Below are 12,294 nucleotides of genomic sequence, written 5' to 3'. Positions count from 1 at the left end.
CCAGCTCGTGAGAAGCTTTCTGCTTTCACTTGGAGACATCTTAGTGCTGAAAATAATTCAAGGTGTTCACTGCCTGCCCCTTGCTGGCCCTTTAGCATCTGACATCTCCCTTCAGTTTGCCAAAGACACTGTCATCCCATAGGTTAACCAACATAGTGGAGCAGTTTTTAAAATTCTTGTTATCCAAAAAAATGAAAGGTGCACAGGGTTTACCAACAAGGGGATGAAAGCTGATGCCACCCATGCATATTGTTGGAGATCCAGGGGTGTGCCTAACCTCTACGTCTGGCACAGCAAGCAATAATCTATTACAGGCCTCATGTTCAGAGCACTGACAGCTATAAACATGCATTTAGGATCCATGCTTTTGCTACGTGATATCCTTCTTCCATTTACTGCTATGACCTTACACTCTTCTGACATCTGGTCACCTGCACTAAAGTCAGAGCAACCAGCCTGCAGCTACTCTGAACGCCTGACTACAGGTGTATTATTTGCTGCTCACGAATGAGACATGACCACCCCAATTTTACAGCTCCATTTACAATTCTTGGTGCCTGAACTGTAATGTCATGCAGTAGTTCATGTGCAGTTTCTGCACAGTTGCCTAATGGGTGCTTTTTTCAATTTAGCTTTCAGCTGAGCTGTTTCAGTTTCCATTTCTGTCTCCGTGCCTCCAATAGCCAGGTTCAATACGGATGCATGTGCAATAATACCATGCTGAAGGAAAAACAAAACAAATAATTTATTTTTGGCTTGGGGCTACATACAGATTATCTTAACTCTCTTTCTTATCCCCCTGCCACAGCTGACAATTCTCAATAAACTTTCCTGTTATCATTAGTTCCAAAATACCTTCTGCTTAACTGTGAAAGTAAAACTCACACACACACTAAAGATACTGGAGAGGTTTGAAAGCGATCTGTGCTTTCCTTCATTGTAAGCCACCGCTTGCAGAGAACCAATTCTTGCCCAGCTGCTGAGCCCACAATAGCTCCCAGGTTTAATACCGCACTCAGTGTGCTACTGCTGCTGAGCATTTCTCTCCAAATGGTGACCCCTGCTGAAGAAGAGGCCTTAGTCTTCTGTTTATGGAAAGGCCACACTTGATGTAGATCGTCCAGCAGAGTTTCCTTCTCCCCGAGTTGTGTATTTCAGCTATGAGGAGGGGATGTGGAAGCAAATACCTGTACCAATACCTGCATCCCCTTCAGAGCCACGTCTACAAATGCACAGACATTCACAGGGGCAACACGCCCCCCCCAGGGAGGCATTAACAGCAAAGATGTGCCTTCACTTCATTCCTCATCCACCGGGACAGACATGTTCAACTCTGATCATTTTAAGGAAAACTAAAAGTGACTAAAGCTAAGAAAAAGAAAAAAAGAAAAAAGAGAGACAGAGAGAGAAGAGAAGAAACTGTGGCAAACGAGAGAAGTGTGTCACCTCACAAGCAAGCTCTCTGTGGTTGTTCCTGCACTCCCTTCCTCCATCTGTACCAGGTGGGATTTCTAGGGTGAAAATCTGACAAGTTGCCCTCATGGACAAAGATGCTGCAGTTAAACTTGTTTTTAAACCTACACCTGTGCTGTGGGGCAGGGGGTGGGGGGGGTGGGGTGGAGGCACTTAAATTGAATGTGGCTGTGCTGTAGGAGGGCTTGAATTTGACCTTGATTAGCAAGGGGGAACAGGAATGGAAAAGGAAAGAGGATTAAAAAGAAGACAGCCCTGAGACTGTGTGTTTTGCAGCTATACCTATGCACAACCGTCCTCATATTTGCTGCTGACAACTATATTCAGAGTTTGTTTAATGCCTTCTCTGGCTCTCTCACTGGTTTTTACTCTTCCTGTCACTGAGGAATAGGACAGGTTATTTCCCCCAGCCTCTTCATCCCATCACAGAGGCCATGCTGAATTATAATGAAGGGAGCGGAAATGCAGGTGAACAATATTTGTTTGCTGTTATTTTCCCTACGCCCTGTGCCTGCCGCCTTTAACCCCCTCCCACGGCGGGCAGCCATGAACGCCATGGCCACCCCGCGCCCCTCGGCATTGCCCAGCGGGACGGGCAGCCTGGCCGGCCAGCCCTGCCTCGGTGGCACAGCAGGCGAGCTGGGGCACAGCAGCAGCTGCAAAATGCAAAATTCGCAGTGGCCAAACAAGATAACGCTGCCTCCCCAGCAGCCGCAGCAAGTGGGCGAGGGGTGCCCGGCTGGGCTGGGATGTGAGGGAGGTGCTGGAGGAGGGCGCTCGGTCTGGCACAAGCTCCAGACCAGAGCTCTCCTCCGGCCACCCACCATCATGTGTCTTGGAGGTGCTGCCCTTTGCACGTGAGCTTGTGATAAAACAGAAAGAGCGGGCCCTGCTTTTACTGCTGAGGGAAGTCAGACTCCGTGGTGTGCACACTGAGGCCTGGACATGTTTCCCCTTGCGCAGTCTCCCTCCTGCCAGAGGTGGCTGACAGAAATCTCATGAAGTTCAACAAGAAAGGCAGGGTCCTGCACCTGGGGAGGAACAACCGCAGGCCCCAGGACAGGCTGGGGGCCACCCAGCTGGAAAGCAGCTTGGCAGAAGAGGACCTGGAGATCCCGGTGGACGCAGAGGGGAACACAAGCCAGCAATGTGCCCTTGTCACTAAGCAGGCTGATGGCATCCTTGGCTGTGCTAGGCAGAGTATCGCCAGCAGGTCAAGAGAGATGGTCCTTCCCCTCTACTCGGTGTTGGTGAGGCTGCACCTGGAGCACTGCATCCAGTTCTCTCCCCCAGTACAAGAGATGTACTGGTGGGTCCACTGTAGGGCCACCAAGATGATCATGGGGCTGTGGGGCTGGCAAGGGGAGGGCAGCAGGGATGGGGAACATTGTCCAGGCAATGCTATCTGTCCCTGCATTAAGTCGAGCTTGCGACACCACTGGCGAGGCTGCTGAGCACACAAGGAGCCTGAGCAAAGTGAAAAACAGAGAGATCAGAAAATGGGAACAGCAGCCTTCAGAGACCTCAGAATGAAATAACAAAGTACATGCCTTCACTCTGTTACTGTCCCCTGTTCTAAGTACAGGGAGCACAGTATATAACATCAGACAAAATAAAGCTGAGACTGGTCGTGCTGGTCAGTGAAATAGTAGCAGCTAAAGAGCCAGTCACAGGACACACTGCTGTGGATGCAGAAACGATGGTAAAAATAGCTTCTTGTGCTCCTTGGCTGTAGCTGGTACAGTTTAGCCTCAGCCCTGTAGGCTGCAAGCTTATGCTTTATTGCTGTTCTTTTGAAGATTGGGTTCACAATCCCATGAAGTATTGCTGTACAGGTGACAGCAGCGCTCACCAGACCCACAAGGGTGAGGAGGCAATGGGCTAAGCTCATGCTGCGGAGAATGAAACACAAACAGGTGTGAAGCTCACGGGGTCTAGGCTGACATCCTGAAGAGTAAAATCCTGTACACACCCCCAGACCGGCTGCTGGCTGCAGGAGCAGTGATCTCGGTATGGATTTGCCTCTCCTGGCCCAGGCTGGAATCCACAATGCAGGGTGCTAGGATGGTTGCTCCACAGAAAACCTGCCTCCAGCTTCCAGCGGCCCTGCAAGCGTAAATCCTGGCTGTGCTGATATGCAGCAGGCCGAAGTCTGAGGAAACAACCTGAACCATTTACAGCTAAAACGGTAACACCGAACTTCTCTGCTGATAGCACTCCACACACAGAGCAACAGGAACAAAACGGTGAGCCAGAAGCTCTAGAGTGTAAATCAAAATCCCCTCATTGCTCTTATATACATGTATTCTACACACAGAAAAGCACACCAAGGCGATTATAATGTATAAAATAGTTTATTACTATAATAAATAAAATTAAACTTTTTTTTTTTACAAATATTATTTGTGCTTGTTTAAAAATGTTGAACAGGGATATCATTAATGTAGGTGGCTGCATTTGTAACTGAAACATTCCCAAACAGCGTGTATATGTACGTACACACACTGTCTATCTACTGGCAGCTGCTTTGCTGACCACAAAAATAGTATCTACTTGTTCTCTTTGTCTAGTCATGCTTCATTGAACAAAGTGACAAATGCCAAGAAAAAGAAAGAAGAGTATTTGGTGGATTTCAGAAAGGATAAAACCAAGTGAAATACATTTAAAAGCGCCAAAGCGACTGCATTAACTGCATATCAATAAAGTGTCCATGCAGTGGTGGCTAAATATTGAAACGCAGACAGATTTCCAACAGATGTACAAATATTGATTGTATGTAGGTACAATAATATAACACATTCATTAGAAAACTTCGTATTTCTTTATATAGCAGTTCATCCTGATACAAGATTATTGAACGTCTTTCATCTACAGCTAAAATGATTCTTTTTCTATGTTAGTGGTCACAGATTCAGTGGGAAGAAGAAAAAAGGACATTAGCCTTTCAGAACAGAGAGTGAAAACCCCAAACTTTTGTTAACACCAGGCATTTAAATCCACCTACAGAGATGTCCTGGGATTACACATCAAATATGTTTACACAACACTCAACAATCAGCTTGAAACAAATTACAGTCGCAGGTAAATTCACATTAGCGTTGTTGAACTGTAAAAAAATCTTTGAAACAAACACTTTCATGATATGACGGGCTGGCTCCCTGATGTACAAAAGTGTTTAGACAATAATTATGTATCTTGGTTTTGTAAGGGGAGAGGACTATTGGAGTAACTTATTATACTAAGAAGAAGGCAATAAGTGGAGAAATAAATGTGATTACCAACAAGTGATTTCCATCAGATTTAGAAAGCTAATCAAAGTGCTTTATCTTTAGGCAACATTGTAAATACTACAGAACATTAAGAAGGAAGGAGAATGGAATCACAGTTTGAATTGTGTCACTTATGAAAGGGTCTTAAGGCTAAATGTTGGATATATCTTATTGCAAAAAGCTTTATTTTCATTTAATTGAATCAACGCTTGCCACAACAATGTGGTCAAAACTATGTCTGATTAAAGGATGCAGTAATCTACTGTACCTCACCTCAAATTTCTGGCGCTTCCCTGCACGGGTCTCTCTCTAAAAAGTTTGTTGCAATGAATCGGAAGTGCAGCTGAAACACAGACTTTGTTATTGCCAAAACACCCACAGGAGACTACGTGGAAATGAAGAATTCAGAAGGTGCTCTTCACCACCTAATACCAGGACAAGAAAGCAGAGGTGCGGTGACTGTGTGCCACATGAGAAGAAGGATAGGCTCAGCACCTTTGAGACATCCCCTGGTACCAGGAAAAAGAAATCCGCCTGTTCCACAGTCCCTCTTGCAGGAGAAGCCACGAGAAGCGATACCAGGGCAGCTTAGCTTCAGAGACATTGTGAGTGAGCAACAAATGGTGGCTTATGAGCCATATTCCCACCAACTATGATGCAGCATTTTTCCAATGTCACACGATTTCCTTTTCCTATCACAGCACCTGCCAGATCTTCTCTCAGTCACAGCTAGCCAGACTAACAGGATAAAGTTGAGGCCCGCTAGAGAAACCAAAAGTCTTGGCCTTAGAAATTCAACATTTAACAAACAAGATAATAACTAGGACATTCAGTGGGTAGCTACTGGGAAGATTTAAGTTCCCGTCTTGAACTGTAATCATTAAATGAGGGATGTGCTTTTACGGAACAGAACACAATCCATAGACTTATCTGTACATAGATATTATATATATGTGTGTATGTACACGCATTTGCACAAGTGTAATCATACACGTTGTTTATATAGCAAAGACAAATCATGTATTAAATTCTTTCACAGACTGGTTAAGAGTGATTGAAAGTATCACCAGATATTCACAGTAAATATCTTGTTCGGTTCATTAAAGTGAAGTACTGTAGAGGCAGAACATCACCTTCGAAGCTGTTAAACAGGGTGCTCGCTGGGATTCAGAGCAGCACTGTGAAAGAGATTTAAAGCAAGAAGGGTGTTTTTAAAAGTATACAGGTAATACCAGACAGAAGTTAATGTATCTGAACACAGTAGGGGTGAGGGTTGGTTTTTGCTTTTTTAATCCTGTGCTGCATATTGGTATTCTGGTTAAGTACAAACTTTTACACATTTCTATTTGAACAATTCATAACCCAGGCTCTTTCCCTGAACCACCAGCTTTTGACTGAAATCTCATTCGAATGTAGGGTAAAAACAGAATGCATGATCACTTTTTGATTAATACAGGCTCTTTAGCAGGTTGTTAAATGGTAGAAGCACTATGCCAGAACACCGTTAAAACAGGGGCTTTGTTTTTTCTTTTTTCTTACAGACTGTACAAACATTTGCTTGTGAAGGGGCAGAATCTCATGTTCAGAGGTCATTCATTTCTAAGCCGAAGAATAATTTAAGTGAGAAGGCTTGCTCAACATGTGGAGAGAAAAAGGAAAAGCTGACAAAGAAATGGAAGAACAAGTAAAAATTACCATGGGTATGTACACCACCCAGCCTTAGGCATCTAAGTTTAAGGCTCAATAGAGACAGATTTGCAACAGAGGTGCTTTCAATCACTTCCTAAAGGAGAAGCACTGGATCTGCTGAGCCTGGGCACTACACTACAGCTCCAAACCAGTCTGAGGGCCAAAGCAGTCACTAGTTCCATAGCAGGCAGAGTTGTGCTCATTTTAATCACTAGGTAGCCCGGGGAATCCAAAGACCAAAAGCTCATCCTAACTATTATATTATTTCAAATTCTCTTAACAACACATACTGGTTACTGAGGGATGATGCAGTCTTCTACAACTAGTTTTAGTACCTACCAGTTCATAAAACCCTCATAAAATGGGTCTGATCTGTTACAGCTGTGCAAATGTGAATGACATTGCCTGCTGCCAGTGCTGGCCTGCAGCAGACGCCTTGAAGGTGTCACTGGAGGGAGCAGAGTTTTTCTGGAGTTTCATGACTGTAACAGAATCAAATTTGGCCATATTCCTCAAAGACATTACATTTTAAGTGTAATTCCGTAGTATATTACAGTCTTTCAAGGCTTCACAAATGGATTATAAATGGCTTTATAGGCTATTATGACAGCCTCATAAAAGCCTTCAAAATGGGCTCTGCTACACCCACCCCTCGCAGTGCAGCAGGCAGCAGCACACCAAATCACGCCGGCTGCACGTCAGGCTGCATGAGAGGTGCCCCCAGAAGATGGGGACTTGGGCTCCTTTACTCACAGTACTACATGTGGCAGAGGGGATAACTGGGGGGCTTCTAGGCTTAACCCTGCCATAACGCCAGGATTCGGCAATCAGCAACACCAGAAAAACCTTAAGCACATCCCTGAGGGCACATGAAACACACCGCTGAGAAACATCAACACAGCGCCAGCAGCAAAGGGCCAGGTAACCTGCAACTGCACATTTAACTCTACGCCTGCGCTGCGATACTCGAGATATCAGGCACAGCCTTTGGGGGTTATAACCATTTCCTCCCCCATCTGCCTAGGATAAGCCAATTTTCATGTTTATCCAGGTACACGGAGATGGGTACCTGCTGAGTTCAGCAAGACTTTCAGCCTTTCACAAATTTTATGAAGGAAACCCGATGTTGGGAATATAATGCTGAAGAGCACTTTGCCTGGATTACAAAACCGACACCAAGTTAGCCTCTCAAACCCTGCTGGAACTTTTGGGCATCAATTAGAAATACGTATATACTTGTAAACCTGTGGTTTATTCTGGCATAATTTTACTGTTGGATGAATTTACTGACTGACAAGACTAGAGAGAAAAATCATGTAGGAGTTTCTAACTGAAACCAATGCTGTGTGGATTTCTTATGGTAACCATGGCATAGCCATTGCAGGTAACCGCTGCCATTTACAGTGATTAAAGCACCAAACACACACTGTGATTTGGTCAAAAAGAGCTTTCCTCAGTACTGTGTGTCTTCAGTACATAGCTGTTACAGACACCAGTCACCACTGGAAAAACCTAAACATGAAGCCAGAAGTAAATTCAGGAAATGGCACCCGTTTCATAGCAAGTCACCTCACTAATGCCTTTTCTTGGGAATGGGGGAAAGAAAGAAGCATACAAATTTGATCCTGACAGATGTTCCTCTGGAATTTTTCAATCCTTGGGTAAGATTTTATAATCTCTGGACACTTCTGTAGTGAACCAAGGCCTATGCCCCTTGAAAGCTAACCGTAAACCAGCTGCAAACCGCAGTGCTGCTCTGAATAATCAGCATCTCAGAGCAAGGCAGTTACTGGAAGAACAGATATTAACAGATATCCTGCCTTCGAGACCTGAGCTCCCAGCTTCGCACAGCACAGCCCCAATGCTGTGCCACTTCACCAGGGCACCTTGCACCTCCCCAGGGATGGCTGGCACAGTTCTGCATGGCACCATGCAAGCATCAGGCCACCCAAAATCCTTTCAAATTGGTCATTTCCCTTACCTCTTCCTTACTTAACCTGAACCAAATTTTCTTCCCCCAAAATCATGTCATATATTTTTTTTTTGAATGAGTTTGTACCATAGAAAAAGAATGAGAACTACTACTGAACTGTATTGACCTATTACCATTAAGAATGAAAACCCAAAAAAGTGTTGCATCGTGCTTCTGTGCAATAACCTACTGATAAATAGTGAACGTACCTGATCAGTGGAGAGAATTTACTGTGAATACACACCTCTATCCCAAGCCTTGATACCATTTGCGCTACCCTACCTAATGAATAATGAACAGTAGTTTTGGTAAAGTGCTTCAATCTTCCTCCAAAGAAGTTATGAAAATATAAGTTTTGGAAACATCTTTAAGAAGCAGATCTTCTTGTTTCCTTGCTACAATAGTGCTTGTATACAGTAAGCACTGTATTTCTACCTCTATTATCCATTTGCTTTCTAGCTAGATAAGATCAGGAACAATACATTTGGGTGTAGAGAAAAATGCCACAATCTAAAACCTCTAAAAGTTCTGTGAAAGCCTTTGGCTACAGTGAACATTACCAAAACAGAAACTTCTGAATAATAATTTAACAAGAACTAAAAGAGCAGATTCATAGCAAAAATGGGACATAAATGCCACAGTGTATTTTCACAGGGAGGAAAATCTGCAGAACAGTTACTGGCACCGATGCACCACGGTACGTTCTGCTGTGGGCAGGACACATTCTGCAGGCACACTGCACATCCAAACCTCTGTCCTCCAGTGGCTGGAGTTAAAAGCAAAGGTAACGATATTCAACGACATCTGAGACAGAAGTTAAGCTTTTGGAAATCGGTATCCTGGCTCACAGAATGAGAATGTGGATGATCCCGTTTATTGACTGACCTGAAATGCTATCCCTGTTTCTGAGGATGTTGTTAAATGTAATTGGTTTAGCAATATGTAAATTAAGACAAAAACTTACATTTTTTTTCCCCTTTTTTACAACTCTCTTAACATCCCAAAATGAACTTTGCTATCAAGTAGCACACGTTCATTCTACTGCTCTTTGCTTTATTACAGGTATATGAAAACACACTGTGGCATTCAACATACTGAACAGGTGACTGAGACAGTGACAGCAGCAAAATAAAATAAAATAAAATAAAATAAAAGCTGAAAACATAAGCACCCTGGCAAGTCCTTATTCATATAGGCCAAAACTGAGCTAACTACATAAGGCATGCTCCAATAACCTAAGAGGTCACCTGGCGCTCACTGGGATGGCTGCTGCTTTCCGAGTTCTTATTTCAACATCCTGAGGGAGAGAGGGAGTGGGGGGAATGGGAACCAATGCAGAAAAGAAAAACTTTATAAACTGTACCCTTGCTGTCAAAAAGGCTTCAGAGTCAGCTGCCATCTTGACATGAGGTTGCAATTCCTGCTACCGTACCTTTTTAGACACAGGGAACATGCTTAGTGAATTGGTCCCTCACTCGTTTTCGAGATTAAATTTAAAATGTTAGGGGGGTGGTCTGTTTGTTTGATTGATTGTTTTTCATAAAGAAACACCTCAGCTAGCTCCAAACATGTCTTTTTCTGATTCTGGAGACTGGGGCCTTGATATTTCAAACAACTCCTGTGGTGACTGGGAGCTTCTTCTTGAGGTTAATATCCTAAGTATCTCAGCAAGCTGTTTTTCTATATTGGTCATTTTTGTGTTTAAAGCCTTGATGTCCTCTTTCAACTCGTGTTTCACTTCCAGCATGGTGGCCTGAAGAGTCTGTTCTGGGATAGGATAAAAGGAATGCTTGACCTCGGTGAGGACCGGGCTGCGGTCCTGCGGGCTTCGTGTCTCCCCAACATTATCCAAGCGCAAGTCACTTTTTGTGATGCCACTGTCACAAGAGTCTGTCTTCTTCAGGGTAGCTTCTCCCGAAGCTTTAGTTCTCTCTGGTAAAGTCTCCATGGATTCTGCTTTGGAGACTTTGTTCCAGTCTTCACCTTTCCCACAGGCATCTTTGAATTTGGCCCAGCCTTTCCGTCGAGGGTAATCCCCCGAGGCTTTACACCCCGTGTACTCCGACGCCGGGGCCTGCAGCTTCGCCTGGTCGGACGCCCCAGACGTCGAAGCCGACTGGTACGACACGGGGGTCGCTGGACTCTCCCGTACGGTCACCACGCTGGCTTTGACCACCGAGCGGGCCGAGGAGTGCTCGCCTAAGACGTTGCCCTTCTCCACGTCCAGGTCATCCGGATCTCTCCCTCTCTCCGCTGCGAGCCGTGCCTCCTTCTGCTGCCTGAAGCGCTGAAACAGCCGGCGGACCGGGTGATCTGGCGGTAAAATCAGAGGGGCTTCGTTCTTCCTCTTCATTCTCTCCTCTTCTTCACGTTTCACGTCGCTGATTTTCCGGAACACAATCTACAGGGGGAAAGAGATTTCGCGCTGTCATTAACTGCACCCTTCTCAAGTGGGAGAAGTTGTAGAAAGAATTATTTGAAATAATTAATTATAACCAACAAATGCACAATCTCTGCGCATTTACAGCAACACTACTGCAGTTTTCAAGTGTCTTATTTTGTGAACATGGCTTATTTCATTATTTAGGATCATCTGTCTTATAACATCAGAAAGAAAAAAAATATATATATGCTCTCCAGTTCTGAGAAGTCACCAAGGCAGTGCCATCGTACATATAATAGAGCCAGGAAGTTACTTGCCCTGCTTTGTCTTACAAGAGACTTCTTATATTTGTTTTGCTAAGTCTAGAGTTGAGCACCAATATTCTAGTATTATAAAGAGCCACTCCCTTGTCTTACAGCAGCCTCATCCCTTAGCTACACTCAGGGCGATGTGTAGCACCACTTGCTACACATCATGCAAAAGTTCTGGTACTATTTTAGTTCGGTTTGGCCACTGGTGGGGTCAGTAGAGCAGAGAACACCCTGGACTCTCCAAGCAGCATTTTGCAAAGTGCTTCTTGCCTTCCCATCCATCCCATACCCTCTTCTAGAAGCAACACACAGTTTAGGGACGAGACGAAGATCAAGGCAGTCCCAGGGGTACAAGAACAGTGGGGAATGGGCTCTGAGAGCTGAGGGGAAGCCACCCATGGCTGATTACTAGAACAGCCTGAAGAGCTTCATGTTCTGATTTATTTCTTCATTTTTATGGAAAAGTGGACTTTTTTGCACAAAGAAACACTAATTTTCAGTTTACATTCCTAATTATTCCTACCTCAGCCTGTAAGCTAAGCAGCCCCTGTGGGAGCAGCCTAAATGTCTTTGGTACCAATGAAAGCCTCACAGCGCCCACACAACCACAAAACACAGCAAGGGAGTGTTTCTTCCCTGAACTTGCTGGCAACACGTTCTCTTAAAAAACTCCGTGTGTTTTACATTATTATTGGTATTTTTCAAGCAAAAGCCCCTCCTGTGGGGTATCAAAGGTGAACCAGCAAGCAGTTTGGTTTGAAAATGGCAAGTCCCCACAGCCGAGGGTCTCAGTACGGAGCATAACTGCTGTATCCCCCAGCTTCTACTGAGCACTGTGCCACCTGATCTCTTCAGTTGCCTTTGGGAAAACCTGCTCTGAATCCTTATACTCCAGTGCAGAAATAACTTTCAGGTTCAAATCATTATTAGCAAATGTGTAAATAAACCCATCCCTCTGTTGCAGAGAGATTTGAATAAAAATAAACATCATAAGCGCTGCTTCACTGGCACACATAAAATGCATGTTTCTCTCAACTTCAATGCTTCTTGACAGTTCTGTCATTGTGAAGCAGGGAGAAAACAATACCTTAACGCTTCCTATTTGGAAAGAAGAAGTTGTCAGACTTGGCAGCGTTTCCCAAATGCAAAAGAATAAAATTAGCATGAAGGATATTTTATTTTCAAGCTGCAATTAGG

General features: G+C 44.3%; 1 protein-coding gene and 1 long non-coding RNA gene across 4 annotated transcripts in view; both read right to left on the bottom strand.

The window, feature by feature from the left end:
* Positions 1-514: 514 nt before the first annotated feature.
* On the bottom strand, positions 515-1,538 carry LOC308192605. The gene is made up of 2 exons (XR_013948918.1): positions 1,447-1,538; positions 515-720 (listed from the first exon to the last, which is right to left on the bottom strand). It is a non-coding gene; the product is annotated as an uncharacterized lncRNA (long non-coding RNA).
* A 2,321-nt stretch (positions 1,539-3,859) lies between these two features.
* The window catches only part of KCNH1 (potassium voltage-gated channel subfamily H member 1), a 199,470-nt gene continuing 191,035 nt past the window's right edge, over positions 3,860-12,294 (bottom strand). For 2 of the 3 annotated variants that reach the window (XM_080586329.1, XM_080586328.1), the window contains one exon: positions 3,860-10,804. In XM_080586329.1, the coding sequence (XP_080442455.1) occupies positions 9,956-10,804 (849 nt within the window). In that variant the 3' untranslated portion in view covers positions 3,860-9,955. The remainder of the gene's footprint in view (positions 10,805-12,294) is intronic. The other variant, XR_013948916.1, reaches the window with a different exon arrangement.

Source organism: Anser brachyrhynchus (genome assembly GCF_964034855.1).
Source record: "Anser brachyrhynchus genome assembly, chromosome: 3".
NCBI lineage: Eukaryota > Metazoa > Chordata > Aves > Anseriformes > Anatidae > Anser > Anser brachyrhynchus.
This window is presented reverse-complemented; position numbering and strand designations above follow the sequence as displayed.